Source organism: Nerophis lumbriciformis, linkage group LG29, assembly GCF_033978685.3.
Source record: "Nerophis lumbriciformis linkage group LG29, RoL_Nlum_v2.1, whole genome shotgun sequence".
Taxonomy (NCBI): domain Eukaryota; kingdom Metazoa; phylum Chordata; class Actinopteri; order Syngnathiformes; family Syngnathidae; genus Nerophis; species Nerophis lumbriciformis.
The window spans coordinates 3,110,001-3,133,167 of NC_084576.2; the positions used below are offsets into that span (position 1 = coordinate 3,110,001).

The window sequence follows — 23,167 nt, forward strand, 5'->3', positions numbered from 1 at the left end:
TGAATATCACCATGGGTGGAAGTTTCTGGCCATTAGCATGGCAAGCTAGAACCACAGTGAAGGATTACTTCTCATTGCCTGTGGTGCGAATATTCACCGTACGTGCTCCCGTTGTATCCACAGTGCGTTTCACAGGAATATCAGTTGCTGTGAAATAGTAATCCGTGTGCGGATGGAGAGATTGCGTCTTTTCATGAACCGGATCCCTGACGCTTAGTAGGAGCCATTTTGTGGTCTTTACAGATGTAAACACACAAAGGAAATGAAACGTACGGTATATCCGCGCGCTTTTTCTTCTTCTACGCGGGCGGGTGGTTGCTTACAGTAGAAGAAGAAGCGCTTCCTGTTCTATGGGGGCGGGTGCTTACCTTGGCGGTTGCTTGCGTAGAAGAAGAAGCGCTTCCTGTTCTACCGGGAAAAAAGATGGCGGCTGTTTACCGAAGTTGCGAGATCGAAACTTTATGAAAATGAATCGTAATATTAATCCATATATAAAGCGCACCGGGTTAAAAGCCGCACTGTCAGCTTTTGAGTAAATTTGTGGTTTTTAGGTGCGGCTAATAGTGCGGAAAATACGGTAATTCCTCTCACCTGGACTAGCAGCTAGAGAAGAAGAATGACTGGATGTTATCGTATTTTTCAAACAAAGCGCCAGATAATTAGGGCTGCAGCTAACGATTATTTTTCTATCGATTAATCCATAGATTATTTTTTTCGATTAATCGGTTAATCTATAGATTATTTTTTCGATTAATCTATAGATTATTTTTCCTTTTACCGATTATTTTTTTTATTTAAAATTAAGATGAAAAAACTAAATTTAGGCCAGTTTTTTCAAAAGGCATGGCTTTTATTTCCAAAAAAAAAAAGTATGGCCACTCAGTCAACATTGAAAACATGGCAAAACATTCTGTAACACTGTAAACATTTGTGCCAATCTAAATATTCTGGAGCACTGTAAACATTAAGTATTGCTTTTAAAATGTGCAAAATAAACATCCAGTCCAACACAGTACACTATAACCAATTCTACTCATTCCAGTGAGTGACTAACAGTTGTAATGAAGAAAGGTTAGCATGTCTACATGCTCTGGGGTGAGGCTGGTTCTTTTCTTGTTTACAATATTCCCAGCAGCTGAAAATAGGCGCTCAGAAGGGGTCGATGTGGCTGGAACTGAGAGGTAAGACCGAGCCAGCATTGCCAGATTTGGAAACCTTGCCTGATGTTCTTTCCACCATTTTAATGGGTTTTCATCCTTGGAAATGGGGGATTCTCCAAAATAAGACACTAACTCGTTTCTGACCATTTCAGCATCATTACTGTCATTGTTGTCTTCCTCATTGTTGCTGAGTTCATCTGAATCTGAGCCAAGAAGTGTGTCTAGTAAAGATACAGGCCGCCTGTCAGCATCTGGTCTTTCCACTTGCATTGCTGTGCCCTGTTGAGCGTGTGTCTCCTTTTCCCTTCTTTTCTCCTCCAGAACTATTGCATGCAGCTTGTATTGAACTTTTAAACACTCATCTGCAGTCAGGAATTTCAGCTTCCTGAATCGTGGGTCAAGTGCAGCTGCTAATATGCACACATTTGGTCCATCATCTTTGAATGTGGTCTCGGCTTCCCACCTGGATGTTATCTCACGTGCAGCAGTGACCTGGAAACACTTGATTGATGCATTTTCAAAAGCAGTTTGTGTAGCCTTCCGAAGCCCTTTGACCAGCAGAGGGACAGCGGAAACTGTTACATAAGATTCTCCACTCAGGTACACAGTTGCACATTCAAAAGGTTTCAGAACTTGTTCAAGTTCTTCAAGCAAGCTCCACTGGTCAGCCTTAAGATCCAGAAAATGCTTCCCTCTTTGAGTGACCTCCGGATCTGACAGAGTTGCTGTTATTGGCCACCTCTGCTTCAAGCAGGCGACTAATCTCACAGACACATCTTGTATGAGGCTGTGGTCTGGAGAACCCATTTGTTTTTGCTTAACCTTTAGTTTTGTACTGGATAGCTCACTTTTTCTGAAGTGCTCGACCAAACTTCTTGCTGCTCCTAAAGCTCTGCTGATGTGGTTGTCCTTTAGAGCATGGTTAACTACAAGCTGTAGAGTATGGCCAACACATCTGAGGGATGAAACACCATGTCTTTCCTCAAGAACTCTTAAAGCTGCAACAACATTTGCAGCATTGTCATGTACAATGACTTGTACTAGTTTTATGTTTATTTCAAACTTATTGACAACATCCTCAATCCAAGAGGCAATGTTTTCTGCAGTGTGCTTTTCATTGAGGGGCATTGTTGTCAAGTTAATTGAGGTAAGCTCCCACTCATCATTAACAAAGTGAATGGTGACACCAAGGTAAGCTTCAGTGGCCATACTTGTCCATGCATCAGTTGTGAGTGTCAGTTTTCCTTTCACATTTTTCAGGATTGCTTTGACTTCATTCATTTTCTTTGTGTATTTTTGCTCCATAAGCTTAGTGAAGTGGGTTCTTGATGGTAGTGTGTAGCCAGAGTGAAACCGTTTGATCATTTTTTGAAACCCTTCCCCTTCTACCATATTTAATGGCCTCATGTCTATGACCATCATTTCCAGGACACCATCAGTCAGGTCAGCGGCCACTTGGGGTGTGCATTCAGTCCCATGCCTCTTTGGAAAAAAATCCTGGACACTGCTTTGTCGTTTGCTGCAACATAAGAGACAACAATTAATTTTCATTTTAAATATACCCAAATACAGCTTACTTTAATACAAAAGGTTAATTAAACTACACACATTATCTTGTTAAATTGGTTTAATAACACAACAATGATAGTATGATTAAAGTGAAGTTAATTGTTCGTTTGTACATAGTATATGTAACTGTTAATGTTGTAAAAGGTATTTGCACAACTTATTAACGTTAGCGTTATAGATAGTATATGTAACTGTTAATGTTGTAAAAGGTATTTGCACAACTTATTAACGTTAGCGTTAAAGATAGTATATGTAACTGTTAATGTTGTAAAAGGTATTTGTACAACTTATTAACGTTAGCGTTAAAGAGGAGCGCGTCTTTGTAAACACTGAACAGGCACGCCAAACGCGCCTCTCAGAGCGAAACGGTGCTTTAGTTTATGAATTTACAACGCAGATACAAATGACACATTCATGTTTTTTTGTAATGATGACAACGTATACTCACGCGGATGATTGACTCGTTGATGGTGATGGGAAGAACGCTGTCGGATGTTTTCTTTTTAGATGCTCGTTCATAGCCGTTGTGCTGCTGTGATACGCCATTTCCGCTCGACACAGTGTGCATAAAACAACATTATTAGGCCGTTTATTAAAATACTCCCACACTTTTGACGACTTTTGGCGTGTTTTTTTCCCCTCGCTCGCATCGTTTGCTCTGCGCTCCGCCATGACAGTGGTGTGACGTAAATATGCGACGCGCCGACGCACAAAAATGACGTCGACGTATTTACGTAACCGATGACGTCGACTACGTCGACGCGTCGTTTCAGCCTTACAGATAATACCTCCTAAAAGATGCCATTTTGGGGTCCTTATACACACTGTAATAATACCCGTATGTTGAAGCACAGCACGTACGACTACGGTAGCCGTAATAAATGATAAATGATAAATGAGTTGTACTTGTATAGCGCTTCAAGATACTCAAAGCGCTTTGACACTACTTCCACATTTACCCATTCACACACACATTCACACACTGATGGAGGGAGCTGCCATGCAAGGCGCTAACCAGCACCCATCAGGAGCAAGGGTGAAGTGTCTTGCTCAGGACACAACGGACATGACGAGGTTGGTACTAGGTGGGGATTGAACCAGGGACCCTTGGGTTGCGCACGGCCACTCTTCCACTGCGCCACGCCGTCCCATAATGCGCTGACAAAGTATCAAGCGGTGCATAGCTACCAAGGTCGTTCTAAAACATTTTGACAGATTTTTGAGTGCTGTATGTAATGTTCTATATTCTCAATAAAACATCAAAGTTTTGGGGTTGCTTGCTCGCGTCATCATGCAGTCCACACGTATCTGTAAAAAGGCTAAAAAATGTATACATAGATTTAAAACAAATCTGTTATTATTCAGTCTTAACATTTTGTTATCGTTTTGCCATATTTTTAATTGTTGCTGCTTTTTGTAAACTGTACTTTGTTGGGATTTTTTAAAGTGTTGCTAGTTGTTTTTCATTAAAAACAACTAGCAACAAATCTAGCATCTTCTGATGTTATTATAGAAAATGTACTGTGTTTAGAGACTCTACTTCTGTTTAAGGACTTTACAATAGCAGCAACACATATCAGTAAAAGTGTTGTTTCATTAAAAAACAAGTTGACTTTATATGCTTACTAGGGCTGTGAATCTTTGGGTGTCCCACGATTCGATTCAATATCGATTCTTGGGGTCACGATTCGATTCAAAATCGATTTTTTTTTTTTCAATTCAACACGATTCTCGATTCAAAAACTATTTTTTTCCCAAAAAATTCAAAACGATTCTCTATTCATTCAATACTTAGGCTTTCAGCAGGATCTACCCCAGTCTGCTGACATGCAAGCAGAGTAGTAGATTTTTGTAAAAAGCTTTTATAATTGTAAAGGACAATGTTTTATCAACTGTTTGCAATAATGTAAATTTGTTTTAACTATTAAATGAACCAAAAATATGACTTATTTTATCTTTGTGAAAATATTGGACACAGTGTGTTGTCAAGCTTATGAGATGCGATGCAAGTGTAAGCGACTGTGACACTATTGTTCTTTTTTTTTTTTTTTATATAAATGTCTAATGATAATGTCAATGAGGGATTTTTAAACACTGCTATGTTGAAATTGTAACTAATATTGATACTGTTGTTGATAATATTCATTTTTGTTTCACTACTTTTGGTTTGTTCTGTGTCGTGTTTGTGTCTCCTCTCAATTGCTCTGTTTATTGCAGTTCTGAGTGTTGCTGGGTCGGGTTTGGTTTTGGAATTGAATTGCATTGTTATGCTATTGCTGTGTATTGTTTTGTTGGATTGATTAATTAAAAAAAATAATAAGAAATTAAAAATAATAATAAAAAAAATCGATTTAAAAAAAAAAGAGAATCGATTCTGAATCGCACAACGTGAGAATCGCGATTGAAATTCAAATTGATTTTCTCCCACACCCCTAATGCTTACCATACCACCTTTATTTATAAAGCCCTTTAAAAACAACCACAGTTGATAAATAAAGGGCTGCACACCACAAAGAAATACAGGCAAAGGAGACTAAAAGACTAAAATATAACATTTAAAACAGGGGTGTGTATGTGTATATATATATATATATATATGTATGTATGTATGTATGTATGTATATATATATATATACATATATACATATACATATATACACTAGGGCTGCAACAACTAACTTTAATCGATTGTAAAAATAGTTGGCGATTAATTTAGTTATCTATTCGCATGCACAGAGGCTACTTTTTATTTATTTTTATTTTTATAAACCTTTATTTATAAACTGCAACATTTACAAACAGCTGAGAAAAAATAATCAAATAAGTATGGTGCCAGTATGCTGTTTTTTTCTTCTTCAATAAAATACTGGAAAAGATAGAAATGTAGTTTGTCTCTTTTGTCCGATTATTAATCGATCAATCGAAGTAATAATCGACAGATTAATCGATTATCAAATTAGTTGTTAGTTGCAGCCCTAATATATACACACACACACATACATATGCACATAGCTTAATTATGTTTCATTGTATCCATTAAACCTTATCTAATTGTATTTACAATCCGCCACGTATGTATAAACACTAAACATCACAAAATGTTACAAATTAAGTCAGCCATTTTGAATATTCAGTTTCGAATTCCTTCGGCTATTTCCAGAGATTGACATCACTGGAGTAATGCGTCCGCTAACCAGGTCGTCAATGGGGGCTCTCTATTTCGCCAAACAAAATCCTCAAAACAACCATCCAAAACCCGCCAACATACTCTTTTTGTAGATATCGGGATCTGAATATTAACCAAATAGTAGCAATGTTGATATTATTAGCGCTAACGCAGACAAACTATTTTTAGCGGTGCAATGATACAAACAGCTCAGTAGCCCTCTGCTGCTTTTACTGTGAGCCAACAGCGATGTCTTGCTGCTCCCGCATCATGGCGTCTCAGCTCGTCAAAGTTATTCGAGATTATAAATCATACCTCTCATCTGTATAATGTGAGGATTTAGCCATGGAACTCGAAGTTGTTCATCTGTGACATTCAATTTATACCTGGAGATGGAGACAAACACACACAACCGAAGATGGTGTCTGCAGGGAGACTTTTCCTTGTTAACTCTTCGTGTCCATCATGATTCATTGTTTATCTAAACGGGAAGATATGAACATCCTATCAGTCGTCATTGCAGTGACTGCAGACATTGTACAAGAAGCTATCGTTTTATTATAATACTGCTACATGATGCTTAGTGTTTCACTAAAGCTGGATCTGTTTAGCAGAGCTTCTAAAATTTGTAGCTCATTCTCCTTATATTTATGATCAACAATATTAGTTTCTGTATTGTCATTTTTCCCAAAGTAATCGTCGTTGGCTCTTACAAAGTCTGCAAGATTTGCATTGTTGTTGGTGATGAAGGGGTCTGTGGTTCCTACCTCAACGTGACGCGATGACGTGTCTGGCTTGCTCATTATCTCTCAAAATGACTCGGGAATCTCTGTGAGATTGATACTGTTTTGATCAATATGAAAGCCGCCACACCTTTAAAATGACACCTAAGAAATCTGGATATTTTACATGAAAACAAATGTAACATTGTATGAATGGAAATACATGGCTAATTTTACTAGTGATGCACTGAAAATTCAGCCACTGAAAAACTTTGATAGACCGTAAGCAAGACGCACGCGATTGTCTGGACCCTCGGCAGTAAGACGGAGGCACCACCCGCGCGGTCACTTCACCCGCACCTTTGCTCAGGGTGGGGCGGCTTTAGACCCAGCCTTTAGAGCCAATCTGACTTGCCGACTTCCCTAAATCCGCCTTGTTCTAACATGCCAGACTTGCTGCGGATATGGCACAGCGGGGATTGCTCTAAAACTACAAGACAGCTTTTCTTAAAATATATGTTTTTTTAAATGGCCAAATATGTACTTTTGTGTTTACATTTCATTGACTAAATACACACTAGAATGTGTTCAACTTTTGTTCAGAATCAGCAACACCAGCAACAGCTGACGAGATTTTCGTCTCATTCATTTAGAGCATGAAGTGGGTTGTTCCACTGGAGCCAAACTAGACGGTCATTGGATAAATTCTTGGCTTTGTCTCGCCCACGGAAATAGAACGTCCTCCAAAAGTGAATTACAAGTGAACGTGGTCTCGGTTGGCAAAGGACGCCGGGCTTCCACATGATGATTGGATGTATTGTCTGAGGCTGAATGCCTTTTTGATTGACAGAAAAATGAGTGAACCAACGATTTTAAAATAGTATAGCATGCCATAGCATTTTCAAAATTTTATTCCGTTGTTTATGTTGATGTGGAAAATGTTACTGTTTTTTAAGTGACTTTCTGTGTTGGATATTTTTTTTATCTGTAATTGGAGACTACTGGTGTTTGCAGTGCTGTACGGTGTGACAGATTTACTAGCAAATGCGCCTAAAAATAGGCTGTGCGATTAAAAAAACAAAACAAACTGTTGCACATGTGTGAAAAGGGATTTCAACCCTTTTAATAATAAATCCATCCAAATTTGATACAAATAAATACAATGTTTGCCCATTTGTATAACATGTTTGAAATACATTTAAACCATAACCAAACAGACAAGTGATTGATCTCTCACGCTGAGATCTGTGTGTATCCCCCAACCGCGCCCCCCCAGCCCCATCTGACCCCTCACCCCTCCTGCGCCATTCACAAAGGAGAGTGGGGTTGCTCCTCTTAGCTCACAGACTCAGTGTTCAAACACGGATGAAATATAGATCTTAGTTGAAGGAACTGGTCAGTAAAAGACGAAAAAAAATGTTCACCACCACTTGAGACAAACTGCACTGTGCACTAGTAACTATGAGGATCGGAGAGAATATTGAACAACAACTCAATGTTTGAAGTGACAAACCTGCATCCAAACAATACCCATTTATTGATAAGAACATACAGCCATGGAAGTAGGGCTGGACAATATGGCCTTTTTTTAATACCGCAATATTTTAAGGCCATATCGCGATACACGATATATAGCTCGATATTTTGCCTTAGCCTTGAATGAACATAATCACAGCAGTATGATGATTCTATGTGTCTACATTAAAACATTCTTCTTCATACTGCATTAATATATGCTACTTTAAAACGTTCATGCAGAGAAGGAAATCACAACTAAAAAAATCACTATTTTTTTCATGTGGTGTTTATCTGGAAATGTTTGCCTCGGCATTTTGATGGTGTGGACGTGTGGCACCAAACGGAGATGTTGACATGCGGAGTAAGCACTGTTCATTCTCTAGCAGGTGACTTCAAATGATGCTACATATTCGCAGTAATGCTACTTTTTATAGCAACGCTTTTGCCCCACACTTGACAAATTACGGTTGTCTGTTCGACATATTCCCACTTGAAGCCAAACCACCGCCAGACGATGGACCCCCTGCTGTTTTTTGGGGGAATTAATTATTCCTTCATTTGTTACCAGATTTGCACCTTCTCTCTCTCTTGTATTACCACTCGCACGGCTACGCTAGCATCACAGCTAACGTTACCCATGCTGCTGCCTCTTTGCCGCGCGAGGGTGTATACGTATGTGACGTATGACGTGACAGTATGTGACGTGTGTAAGAAGGTGCGCTTGTCTGTCTGTGAGAAGGAGACACAGGAAAGAGCGAGGAGAGCCTGTAGTGTAATGCCAGCAGCTAAAAGCAACTGCGTGAGAACGTATACTCGAATATCAAGATATAGTCATTTTCTATATCGCACAGAGACAAACCCGCGATATATCGCGCATATCGATATATCGCCCAGCCCTACATGGAAGCACATTCAATCTATTTATTAAGTAAAGGTTACACAAACCAGTGAAAGATTCAAAAGAGCTGCTAACAAACTGCTGCTGCTAGCCTTTTTAAAAGTAATTTTCAGAACACAGCATCATGAAGCAGTTGGCAGGTTGGTGTTCCTGGCTAAGATATTTGTGTGTATGTCCTATAGTAATGTTTACCTTAAAAACCACCATTGTTAAAGGTATATTTTCATGTTGCTGCTTACGTTTAATCATGACTTCTTATGCCAGGACACTTTATGTCACAATTTGTTCTTTTGTGTTTTTGTTAGCTGAAGAATTGAGCATAGCTACCGTATTTTCCGCACTATAAGGCGCACCTAAAAACCACACATTTTCTCAAAAGCTGACAGTGTGCCTTATAACCCGGTGCGCTTTATATATGGATAAATATTAAGATTCATTTTCATAAAGTTTAGGTCTCGCAACTACGGTAAACAGCCGCCATCTTTTTTCCCCGTAGAAGAAGCGCGCGGTGCATGCTGGGATATGTGACGTTTCATTTCCATTTGTGTGTTTATGTAAAGACCCCAAAATGGCTCCTATTAAGTGTGTTGTCTGTCTAATTATAAATAATGCAGACGAGGCGTGTTAACTGAGTTCTCAACGTTTACTCACAGCGTGCTCATAACCACATTCTAACTGCCAGCATACAACGCTTCTCAGGGCTACCGCGCATGCTCGTAACTATCGTTGCATGCTGGGTAGTGTAGTTGTTATATTTGCTAGCTCATAACAGCACATTGAGAGACACGCTTACGCGCTTAATTCAATACTCGCCGTCATTCCGGGTGGATTGACAAAAGACCTCCAGCCGCTAGATATTGGTGTCAACAGGGCATTCGAAGCTAGACTGCTAACTGCGTGGGAACAATGGATGACAGAAGGCGAACACACCTTCACTAAGACGAGGAGGCAGCGCCAGACGACGCCAACATCTGCCAGTGGATCGTAAATTTGCCCAACTTTTCACTTCGGACACCGAAGACGAAGGATTTACGAATGAAGAATAACTTCAGAAAGTGAGCGCTATGTTTATTTTGTGTGTTGTGACATTAACGTTCGAGCAACATTATGTTGCTATTGCTCTGCACTATTTTGAATTTTACTATGTTTGTGATTGCACATTTGCGTACATTTTGGGAGTGAACAGAGTTGTTAGAACGCTGGTTTTTAATATATTATTAAAGTTTGACTGACCTATCTGACTGTTTTTTTGACATTCCCTTTAGTGCAGCGTAGGCGCGGCTTATAGTCCGGGGCGGCTTATTGGTGGACAAAGTTATGAAATATGCCATTCATTGAAGGTGCGGCTAATAATCCGGTGCGCCTTATAGTGCGGAAAATACGGTATATTGTTTTCAAGGCTTTTTCGCTGTTCTTATTTCAAAACACCTCTCAAGTTGGGATCCTTGTATGCAAAAACTACTGTTCTTACGTGCTGGAGGGATCCCCATCAGTCCCGAAAATTTTAAGTCAAGGCATGGTGGAGATATTTAGTTACGTCAACTGATATTTCCATTTATGGGTTAGTTTATGTGCAAAATGATATTGTTTTAGCGACAGTACTAACACAGTTTAGGGATGTGCTCTGTGTTTAGTTGAGCATTGCAGTAGGCCTTATGATGGCATTTGGTTTATATGTATGAGTGCACATGTGTGCATTGAGTTTTAATAATGAAATTGTGATATTTAAGACATTTCATATTGCTGCTATTTTTTTTCTGTGCTACAAAAAAAGTTCTGTGCTACTAATTTTTTTCATTTTGGTTCGACAAATGAAAAAGCTAAGTATACAGCCATGTGAGCGGTAAAGTGATTTAGTGCAAACTATGACAACGGCGGCCAAAACTGCAATTGTGTCCAAGCACCGTGTGACACGTAGCGTTAGGGTTGGGTGCTATTTGTCCGGGACTTACACTAATTCAAGGCTCAGAGCTTTAATCCATTCTAAAGTTTTTAAATATATTTTTGTACCACAAGTTATACATGATAATGTTGTACTACTGGAATATATGGTATACCGGGATGTTAAGTACAACTGAACCGAAAACTGTTCCACCCCTAACATATAGAGCGTATTATTGAGAGCATGTTCTTTATCAATAACATGAGTGATTTACTTTTTTAATTCATAACTGGCTATAGATATTTTGAGCAGCGGGGCACCTATTTCCATTTCTGTGGCATGAAATGTAAGATTTTAGCCCCAGCAAGTAAATGATAAATGGGTTATACTTGTATAGCGCTTTTCTACCTTCAAGGTACCGTATTTTCCGCACTATAAGGCGCACCGGATTATTAGCCGCACCTTCAATGAATGGCATATTTCAAAACTTTGTCCACCTATAAGCCGCCCCGGACTATAAGCCGCGCCTACGCTGCGCTAAAGGGAATGTCAAAAAAACAGTCAGATAGGTCAGTCAAACTTTAATAATATATTAAAAACCAGCGTTCTAACAACTCTGTCCCAAAATGTACGCAAATGTGCAATCACAAACATAGTAAAATTCAAAATAGTGCAGAGCAATAGCAACATAATGTTGCTCGAACGTTAATGTCACAACACACAAAATAAACATAGCGCTCACCTTCTGAAGTTATTCTTCATTCGTAAATCCTTCGAATTCTTCGTCTTCGGTGTCCGAATTGAAAAGTTGGGCAAATGTGGGATCCAAAATGGCCGGTTCCGTCTCGTCGAAGTCATCGGAGTCAGTGTCACTGTTCAGCAGTTCTGTGAATCCTGCCTTCCGGAAAGCTCGGACCACAGTTGAGACCGAAATATCCGCCCAGGCATTTACGATCCACTGGCAAATGTTGGCGTATGTCGTCCGGCGCTGTCTGCCTGTCTTAGTGAAGGTGTGTTCGCCTTCGGTCATCCATTGTTCCCACGCCGTTCGCAGTCGTGATTTGAATGCCCTGTTGACACCAATATCCAGCGGTTGGAGTTCTTTGGTTAATCCACCCGGAATGACGGCGAGTGTTGTATTTGTGTGCTTCACTTGTTTTTTGACACCATCTGTGATGTGGGCGCGCATAGAGTCGTATATCAACATGGACGGAGCTGTGTGAAAAAAGCCACCCGGCCTCTTCGCGTAAACTTCCCTTAACCACTCGCTCATCTTTTCTTCATCCATCCATCCCTTCGAGTTAGCTTTTATGATGACGCCGGCTGGAAAGGTCTCTTTTGGCAAGGTCTTCCTTTTGAATATCACCATGGGTGGAAGTTTCAGGCCATTAGCATGGCAAGCTCGAACCACAGTGAAGGATGACTTCTCATTCCCTGTGGTGCGAATATTCACCGTACGTGCTCCCGTTGTATCCACAGTGCGGTTCACAGGAATATCAGTTGCTGTGAAATAGTAATCCGTGTGCGGATGGAGAGATTGCGTCTTTTCATGAACCGGATCCTTGTCGCTTAGTAGGAGCCATTTTGTGGTCTTTACAGATGTAAACAGGAAATGAAACGTACGGTAATATCCGCGCGCTTTTTCTTCTTCCACGCGGGCGGGTGGTTGCTTACAGTAGAAGAAGAAGCGCTTCCTGTTCTATGGGGGCGGGTGCTTACCTTGGCGGTTGCTTGCGTAGAAGAAGAAGCGCTTCCTGTTCTACCGGGAAAAAAGATGGCGGCTGTTTACCGTAGTTACGAGACCGAAACTTTATGAAAATGAATCTTAATATTAATCCATATATAAAGCGCACCGGGTTAAAAGCCGCACTGTCAGCTTTTGAGTAAATTTGTGGTTTTTAGGTGCGGCTAATGGTGCGGAAAATGCGGTACTCAAAGCGCTTTGACAGTATTTCCACATTCACCCATTCACACACACATTCACACACTGATGGTGGGAGCTGCCATGCAAGGCGCTAACCAGCAGCCATCAGGAGCAAGGGTGAAGTGTCTTGCTCAAGGACACAACGGACGTAACTAGGATGGTAGAAGGTGGGGATTGAACCCCAGTAACCAGCAACCCTCAGATTGCTGGCACGGCCACTCTACCAACTTCGCCACGCCGTACTTGTACTTGTGCAGTTCTCACTTATATATTCAAGGGTTTTTCATTCTAACAGACAAATGTAACATTGTTGAACTGCTATTGATGAACTTGACTGCTTTATAAAGTTCCAGTGATTAAGCAGAATTCAAACATTAGGGGGCGGCGTGGCTCGGTTGTTAGAGCGTCCATGCCAGCAACATGAGGGTTCCATTTTCAATTCCCGCTTTCGCCGTTGCCATTGTGTCCTTTGGCAAGACACTTAACCCACCTGCTCCCAGTGCCACCCACACTGTTTTAAATGTAGCTTAAATATGTTGGTAATGGGTTTCACTATGTAAAGTGCTTTGAGTCTCTAGAGAAAATAGCTGTATAAATGTAATTCACTTCATTGGGGAATGTTCATCCAAGCAGATGAAGAGATATAGCTCGAGAAGATTACAGTATGTAGTGCACAATATAATAATTTGTTGTTGTTTTTTTTATCCAAATTGTACAGGAGAAGTGGTGTTGAGGAGTTGACCAAACAGCCATGATGAACATACCAGAATACTATGAAGGGAAAAATGTGCTGATCACTGGAGCAACTGGCTTCATGGGAAAGGTACAGCTGTTACCATTAGTCACTAGGTGAAACTCAACCAATGTGTGCTACCAGGCAATGATTGTATTTTACACACAATATGCTTTTTCAGCTGAACAAACGGTAGAAGATGGATGGATGGATGCTTTTTCAGGCCATGGCACGTGTACAGCATGTGCAGTATTATCTGGGTCATTTGAAATTTACAAACATTTTTCATTTACAAACAATGGTTAAGAATTAATGTGAACTTGGTACGAATAGCGAAAAGGGGAACAAACTCAACTCTTACTGGTACACAAATGATTCAATATTGATAATGGCTATCAAAAACTTCAATATTTCTTTACTGTAAAATGTGTCCATACATGCTAGATATCAGCAAAAAAAAGTGTGGGATTATATCTTATTCCATCTAAACTTTCCGATATTATTGTTTTGATACAAGCAGTTTTGCAGTGTGTTTACTTGTGCAAAGTTGGACAGACACTTAACATCTAAATGTCCTCCAATAAGCACACAGTGTAGGTATTTTCTTACATTTTAGTTATTTATAAAAGATAAACATGGTAGGCTTTTGGTCTACTAGTAGCTAGCAGCTACACAACAGCTAAGCTCAAAATAGCACACAAGCGAGACCCATGTAATAAGTGTCCTTCATTGAACAATATTGCAGTCTAAAATAACACAGTCGTCAATATAAACAAGTATCGAATAATTAGTTGCAAACAGAGGTGGGTAGTAACGCGCTACATTTACTCCGTTACATCTACTTAAGTAACTTTTGGGATAAATTGTACTTCTAAGAGTAGTTTTAATGCAACTTACTTTTACTTTTACTTGAGTATATTTATAGAGAAGAAACGCTACTTTTACTCCGCTACTTTTATCTACATTCAGCTCGCTAATCGCTACTAATTTTTATCGATCTGTTAATGCACGCTTTGTTTGTTTTGGTCTGTCATAGTGCCTGCGTTTCAACAAATACAGTCACTGGTGACGTTCACTCCGTTCCACCAATCAGATGCAGTCACTGGTGACGTTAGACCAATCAAACAGAGCCAGGCGGTCACATGACCTGACTTAAACAAGTTGAAAAACTTATTGGGGTGTTACCATTTAGTGGTCAATTGTACGGAATATGTACTGTACTGTGCAATCTACTAATACAAGTTTCAATCAATCAATCAAAAGTGTGAAGGAAAAAACACACTTTTTTTTATTTCAACCGTACATCCCGTCACAAGCCTAAAGACTGACTGCACAGTTCCTGTCTTCACAATAAAAGTGCCGCTCCATCGCGCCCGCGCTTTCAAAATAAGAGTCTCCGAAAGCCAGCGCAAACAAGCTAGCAAGCTACGGAATTTGCCGCCAATGTATTTCTTGTAAAGTGTGTGAAAACGAATATGGAAGCTGGACAAATAAGATACCAAAAACCAACCACTTTCATGTGGTATTAGACAGAAAGGAGGAACTTTTTTTCTCCTGCATTTGAAAACGTGGACGTTAAGCACTGCTGTCTGATTACAATCAATGCAAGTCATCAGAATCAGGTAATACACCAACTTATATTCTTGTCAACATGAAAGAAAGGAATCTATATGTGTTAAACATGCATGTATATTCATTAAAACACCTTTAACATGTAAACAAAAACGGCAAAATAAATAAATATAAATGATATACTGTATATATCAATGTATGTGTATATATATATATATATATATATATATATATATATATATTTATATGTGTATGTTACTCATCAGTTACTCAGTACTTGAGTAGTTTTTTCACAACATACTTTTTACTTTTACTCAAGTAAATATTTGGGTCACTACTCCTTACTTTTACTTGAGTAATAAATCTCTAAAGTAACAGTACTCTTACTTGAGTACAATTTCTGGCTACTCTACCCACCTCTGGTTGCAAATTACTTACACATACAAAGTATCCAAGGCAAAAGTGTTTTAGAAAGTATCAAATAACAAATGTGTCCGCATAGTTAAGTTTAGTTTAACTTACTGCATCATGAGCTTGACTTCATGACTTGATTTTATGAAGTATTAAGGCCGCCAGGTGTCGCCAAAAAAAAAACACTCAACAAGGGGAGCTACACTTTTTTGTGAATGATGCCTGCCGTTCACAATCATTATGAAAGACATGACATGTATTTTTTTTAATGCATTTTAAATAGTAAATAAATGCGATCAAAAGTCTGCTTGCAATGGAGCCTTTGGGAGCCGCTGTACTCTGCATGTTAACTCTTAAAAACATCCAAACATCTCCATTAAGGTTTTATATACTGTATTTTTCGGACCATAGGGCGCACCGGATTATAAGACGCATTAAAGGGGTCATATTTAGATTTTTTTTCTAAATTGAAAAGACTTCCTTGTGGTGTACATAACATGTAATGATGGTTCTTTGGTCAAAATGTTGCATAGATGATGTTTTACAGACCATCTTCAAGTCACTTTCTGACCATCGCTTCAGGATGCGCCGTTTCTTTGGTGGTCTTATTTTCGTGGCTCCACTTCGACAGCGTCTTCTCCCCGTCATCTTTTTTGTACCGGTGTAGCATGCAAGGACGGGGATGGAAGAAGTGTCAAAAGATGGAGCTAACTGTTTTAATGACATTCAGTCTTTAGCGAAGCAGTATCTCCTCATCCGTGGCTCAATAGTGCAACAACAAATAGCCGATCGGTAATGTGTCTCGTAAACAAAACGTCCGACCGAAACTCTTTAATAACTAAAGTTCCGTGGGTGAATTATGTAAACCCACTACACCGGTAGTTTTTAGCACTTATATAGCGAGTCTACTGACAGATATAAGTTAGAACTTTACACTACTTTTATTAGAAATAGCAACAGTGTAGGATGAATGCCCCATAACAAGAAGATAGAGAAAAATAAGAAGTTTGTTTTGCATAATATTGCAAAACAAAACGCCAGATAAAATGTCTGCTAATAGGTGCCATATAGGTGCCATTTTGCGGTCCTTATACACACACCATAATAATACCCGTATGTTGAAGCACAGTACATCTGACTATGGTAGCCGTAATGCTCCGACAATCCATCAAGCAATGCGGCTTCATTGCTTACCAAAGTCGTACTGAAACATTTTGACAGATTTTTGAGCGCCGTGTATAATGTTCTATATTCTCAATAAAACATTTAAAGTTTTGGAATTGTTTACTGGCGTCATCTTGCAGTCTATGTGTATCTCTTGTGTGACTGCCACCTACTGGTCACACTTATCATTTAACCATGTACCAAATAAAAGAGTTTCGAGGTCGGTAAGCACAACCAGAATTATTCAGTAAATTAGGCGCGTGAAAAGGCGCTCTGTCGATTTTTGAGAAAATGAAAGGATTTTAAGTGCGGCTTATAGTCGGAAAAATACGGTACATGATGGGAGTTGATATGTAATGTAGTAACAGGCACATTTATAATTACATTTAATATTTACGTATTTTGCTCATTTCAAGCATATTCGGTGCGATAATTTTAATTTTTTTAAACATTTCTTAAACATTTTTCAACATATACAATTAACAGTAAAACACACACATGTCAAATATTTTCCCCCACCCCACATTACAAATACAATTTAAGTATATGAAAAAAATAATGTCGTAAATCTGGAAACCTAGGAAAAGTATTATAAACAAAACTGCGGATCGGTAGATATCTAAAAAGTGTTGATTAGGGAGTGTGAATTTATCACAAAGTTGTTGGAAAGAGGCAAAAATGTTGTCAATGTATAAATCTTTAATGCTGCTGATACCCAGGCTTGATCTTAAAAATGCACTATTGACAAGAGAGAGAGGGAAGGCATGGTTAGCAGTGATGGATGCAAGACTAGAAATAGTCTGTAAGCCAAAATAGCGCTTAAACTGAACCCAAATTCTGAATGAGGTTTTCACGATTAGATTTTTTATAAAAGTGGAAGAGTGGCTAGGAGAGTGAACCAGGACCCTAAGAGATACTAGTTTGATTGAGTTAGCCTCCATAACCAAACATAACAGAGGGGGATCAAATGCAACCAATATTTAACCAATATTTAAGATTTCTAATGTTGGTGGCCCAGTGGTAAAATCTAAAGTTTAGTAGCGCTAATCCTCCCAGCAATTTGGGTCTCTGCAAATATTGTTTATGTAACCTGTGAATCTTTTTCTTCCAAATCAAATCTGAAATATGACTATCTAATTTACAAAAGAAGAACTGAGGGAGAAAAATTGGTACACACTGGAACAAATAGGAAAATCGCGGAAGTACATTCATTTGAACAGAGTTGGCATGAGCCAGTGTGGATAAATTAAGTAAAGACCAGCGATCAAAATGTTCCTGAATTCTGGACAACAGTGAAACAAAGTTGGCCTTATAAAGCTCTGCAAGGTGGAGCAGTAAAGTCAAACATATTCTGAGGCCTCAGGAAATAAATGTAATGGCTTAATCCATTAAAAATCTGAATCTCTCCAGGACATAAAATAGATAATTCCACTCTACTTGGTCAAATGCCTTTTCAGCACCCAGAGATATCACTGCCTCTTTAGAGCAGGCACATCATACAATACAGGTACCGGTAAAAGCCAGTAAATTAGAATATTTTGAAAAACTTGATTTATTTCAGTAATTGCATTCAAAAGGTGTAACTTGTACATTATATTTATTCATTGCACACAGACTGATGCATTCAAATGTTTATTTCATTTAATTTTGATGATTTGAAGTGGCAACAAATGAAAATCCAAAATTCCGTGTGTCACAAAATTAGAATATTACTTAAGGCTAATACAAAAAAGGGATTTTTAGAAATGTTGGCCAACTGAAAAGTATGAAAATGAAAAATATGAGCATGTACAATACTCAATACTTGGTTGGAGCTCCTTTTGCCTCAATTACTGCGTTAATGCGGCGTGGCATGGAGTCGATGAGTTTCTGGCACTGCTCAGGTGTTATGAGAGCCCAGGTTGCTCTGATAGTGGCCTTCAACTCTTCTGCGTTTTTGGGTCTGGCATTCTGCATCTTCCTTTTCACAATACCCCACAGATTTTCTATGGGGCTAAGGTCAGGGGAGTTGGCGGGCCAATTTAGAACAGAAATACCATGGTCCGTAAACCAGGCACGGGTAGATTTTGCGCTGTGTGCAGGCGCCAAGTCCTGTTGGAACTTGAAATCTCCATCTCCATAGAGCAGGTCAGCAGCAGGAAGCATGAAGTGCTCTAAAACTTGCTGGTAGACTGCTGCATTGACCCTGGATCTCAGGAAACAGAGTGGACCGACACCAGCAGATGACATGGCACCCCAAACCATCACTGATGGTGGAAACTTTACACTAGACTTCAGGCAACGTGGATCCTGTGCCTCTCCTGTCTTCCTCCAGACTCTGGGTCCTCGATTTCCAAAGGAAATGCAAAATTTGCATGGTTGGGTGATGGTTTGGGGTGCCATGTCATCTGCTGGTGTCGGTCCACTCTGTTTCCTGAGATCCAGGGTCAACGCAGCCGTCTACCAGCAAGTTTTAGAGCACTTCATGCTTCCTGCTGCTGACCTGCTCTATGGAGATGGAGATTTCAAGTTCCAACAGGACTTGGCGCCTGCACACAGCGCAAAATCTACCCGTGCCTGGTTTACGGACCATGGTATTTCTGTTCTAAATTGGCCCGCCAACTCCCCTGACCTTAGCCCCATAGAAAATCTGTGGGGTATTGTGAAAAGGAAGATGCAGAATGCCAGACCCAAAAATGCAGAAGAGTTGAAGGCCACTATCAGAGCAACCTGGGCTCTCATAACACCTGAGCAGTGCCAGAAACTCATCGACTCCATGCCACGCCGCATTAACGCAGTAATTGAGGCAAAAGAAGCTCCAACCAAGTATTGAGTATTGTACATGCTCATATTTTTCATTTTCATACTTTTCAGTTGGCCAACATTTCTAAAAATCCCTTTTTTGTATTAGCCTTAAGTAATATTCTAATTTTGTGACACACGGAATTTTGGATTTTCATTTGTTGCCACTTCAAATCATCAAAATTAAATGAAATAAACATTTGAATGCATCAGTCTGTGTGCAATGAATAAATATAATGTACAAGTTACACCTTTTGAATGCAATTACTGAAATAAATCAAGTTTTTCAAAATATTCTAATTTACTGGCTTTTACCTGTATATTGAAAAGACATGGAATACTAGAAAAAGACTGCCTATTCCAAATGAATCCGGTTTGAGTCACATTGATAATAGAAGGGAGAATAGTATCAAGACGGGAAGCCAACAGTTTGGATAATAATTTAAAGTCCACATTTAACAGGCTAATAGGACGGCGGGGGGGGGGGTTAATTTGGCCCGCGAGACCGCACAAGTTCAATAAACAATTTGACCAGGAGAAGTACATCCATATCATATATAAATATTAAGTGGTCTGAAAAGGAAGTTTTGGGAACGCCCGCATCTGTGTTCAACAAATAAGCTGTCGACAGCACAGACCACCCTTCGAAGGTTCCAGGAACCTTCCAAAAGTGTCACATAGCTAGCAAAAAACTGAAAATAGTTTCTAAAGAACTATTTTTTGGTGGAAAAACAGGGAGAACTTTATTAAATATTAAATATGAAAGTTTCTTAAAAAGTTTCTGCCGTGGAAAAGTGTCTATTGTATAGTAAGTAATTGTTTTATTATGTTTGTAGTTTGTTTCTTGTTTAGTACTTAGCAATAGTGTTACTTGCTAGATCTGCTTATCACTCAGATTTTAAAACTTGTACTTCATCCTCCTTATATTCAAGTTCCAAGGTATCAGTTTCTGATCATTTGTCCCAAAATAATCGCTGTTGGCTCTAATGAAATTTGCCATGATTAGCAGGTGTTGTTGTTGAAGCAAATGGCAAATGCTGTGATGCATCTTTGAAATTAATAAGCCGCCATATGCTTAAAATGACCACAATGCGTAAATGTTACATGTTCTACCGGTAAATATGCATGTGACTACTATACATATATACTTACTTACAGCATGTAAATAAAACATTGATGGATGTTTTTAGAGCATTTTATTGGCGAAATGGAGCAACTACCATTACCTCCATTGCTAGCTTACTCTGGCTAGTGTTTAGTTACGAGTTAAAATGCATAAAAAAAGAACATGTCTTCTTGTTTCACGTAAGGATTGTGACTGATAGGTAAAATTCCCAAAAAGTGCAGTTCCCCTTAAAGTACCGCATAATCCCATTCCAGACCGTTAATAATAAATAGGTTATTGTTTTTCATACCATTGTTCTGTTTGTTTACTTGATTAAACTATTTTATAACATTCCACTCTACAAAATAATAAATGTATGTTTGATTCCTGCTAGTTTGCGATATATTTAGCTTGCAGCACTCATTAGCTTTAGCCCACTAGTTTCATTGGATACATTTTTTTAAGATGCACCATTGAAATGAGAGCTTCTCAAATAGTCTCACCCTGGAACCCACATTTTTGCCCCTAAGTGAAAAAATCACAAATGCAAAACATAACTACCGTATTTTCCGCACTATAAGGCGCACCTAAAAACCACAAATTTTCTCAAAAGCTGACAGTGCGCCTTATAACCCGGTGCGCTTTATTACGATTCATTTTCATAAAGTTTCGATCTCGCAACTTCGGTAAACAGCCGCCATCTTTTTTCCCGGTAGAACAGGAAGCGCTTCTTCTTCTACGCAAGCAACCGCCAAGGAAAGCACCCGCCCCCATAGAACAGGAAGCGCTTCTTCTTCTACTGTAAGCAACCACCCGCCCCCGGAAGAAGAAAAAAAAACGCGCGGATATCACCGTACGTTTCATTTCCTGTTTACATCTGTAAAGACCACAAAATGGCTCCTACTAAGCGACAAGGATCCGGTTCATAAAAAGACGCAATCTCTCCATCCGCACACGGATTACAACCGTATTTCACAGCAACTGATATTCCTGTGAACCGCACTGTGGAACGGGAGCACGTACGGTGAATATTCGCACCACAGGGAATGAGAAGTCATCCTTCACTGTGGTTCTAGCTTGCCATGCTAACTTCCACCCATGGTGATATTCAAAAGGAAGACCTTGCCAAAAGAGACCTTTCCAGCCGGCGTCATCATAAAAGCTAACTCGAAGGGATTGATGGATGAAGAAAAGATGAGCGAGTGGTTAAGGGAAGTTTACGCGAAGAGGCCGGGTGGCTTTTTTCACACAGCTCCGAAGGCGAACACACCTTCACTAAGACGGGCAGACAGCGCCGGACGACATACGCCAACATTTGCCAGTGGATCGTAAATGCCTGGGCAGATATTTCGGTCACAACTGTGGTCCGAGCTTTCCGGAAGGCAGGATTCACAGAACTACTGGACAACAACAGCGACACTGACTCCGATGACTTCGACGAGACGGAACCGGCCATTTTGGATCCCACGCTTGCGCAACTTTTCAATTCGGACACCGAAGACGAAGAATTCGAAGGATTTACGAATGAAGAATAACTTCAGAAGGTGAGCGCTATGTTTATTTTGTGTGTTGTGACATTAACGTTCGAGCAACATTATGTTGCTATTGCTCTGCACTATTTTGAATTTTACTATGTTTGTGATTGCACATTTGCGTACATTTTGGGACAGAGTTGTTAGAACGCTGGTTTTCAATATATTATTAAAGTTTGACTGAACTATCTGACTGTTTTTTTGACATTCCCTTTAGCGCAGCGTAGGCGCGGCTTATAATCCGGGGCGGCTTATAGGTGGACAAAGTTATGAAATATGTAATTCATTGAAGGTGCGGCTAATAATCCGGTGCGCCTTATAGTGCGGAAAATACGGTAAAGCCATTAATTAGGTATTTCACGCTAGAACTTAAGACTGAAGGCTTAATTATTATTATTATTATTATTATTTATGCTATTTAGTGTGTGATTTAAAAATAAATGCCAAAAAACTAGGGGCAGTGTTTTCTTGAAAGGGAGCAACCACACAGCTGTCGTTGACTAGATATTTAACTTCCTGTGCAGCGGTGAGCAACGGCGACTGTGACGTCCAGATCATTGTTGGAACTGGAGCTAATGATTGAGAAACAGTTAATATAAAAAGACGAAAACAAGCATCACTATAACGACACACTCAGAAATTGCACTTAGATATTAAGTACACAAGACTTGTAGCCAAAAGTTTGCATTTAAACCTTCAATCACTGTTGTTGCTAGGTCTTATACAGCATTTTGTGGATTTTTAGCACAACTTTTGGGTGCCTGTGCTCCTGGACCCTCTTCAGCAGACAATCCCAATACCTCTTTCCTTTTTTTACTACTGAAGGTCTTGCTGGAGAAACTGCTAAGGTCATGCCCAGGAGTTAATGCGGTCTATGTGATGGTCAGGTCCAAAGCAGGACAGAATCCTCAGGCCCGTGTTACTGACATGATCAGTAGCAAGGTAAGAGTAAATAAATAAGGAACAGGTTGAATAGCACTATTACCCCCTGAAGACACTATAGTTGGCAGAATAACACAATCACATTGCA

At 39.5% G+C, this 23,167-nt stretch overlaps 2 protein-coding genes across 3 annotated transcripts in view; one reads left to right on the plus strand and one right to left on the minus strand.

Moving 5' to 3' along the window:
- Positions 1-23,167, plus strand: part of LOC133572308 (fatty acyl-CoA reductase 1-like) — a 94,613-nt gene that overhangs the window by 23,390 nt on the left and 48,056 nt on the right. For both annotated transcript variants that reach the window (XM_061925212.1, XM_061925211.2), the window contains exons 2-3: positions 13,558-13,662; positions 22,963-23,079. In XM_061925212.1, the coding sequence (XP_061781196.1) occupies positions 13,591-13,662; positions 22,963-23,079 (189 nt within the window). In that variant the 5' untranslated portion in view covers positions 13,558-13,590. The remainder of the gene's footprint in view (positions 1-13,557; positions 13,663-22,962; positions 23,080-23,167) is intronic.
- LOC140676708 (E3 SUMO-protein ligase ZBED1-like) lies at positions 847-3,502 on the minus strand. The gene is made up of 2 exons (XM_072911870.1): positions 3,178-3,502; positions 847-2,679 (listed from the first exon to the last, which is right to left on the minus strand). Exons 1-2 carry the CDS (start codon positions 3,399-3,401, stop codon positions 1,050-1,052), a joined length of 1,854 nt encoding a protein of 617 aa, XP_072767971.1. The 5' UTR covers positions 3,402-3,502; the 3' UTR covers positions 847-1,049.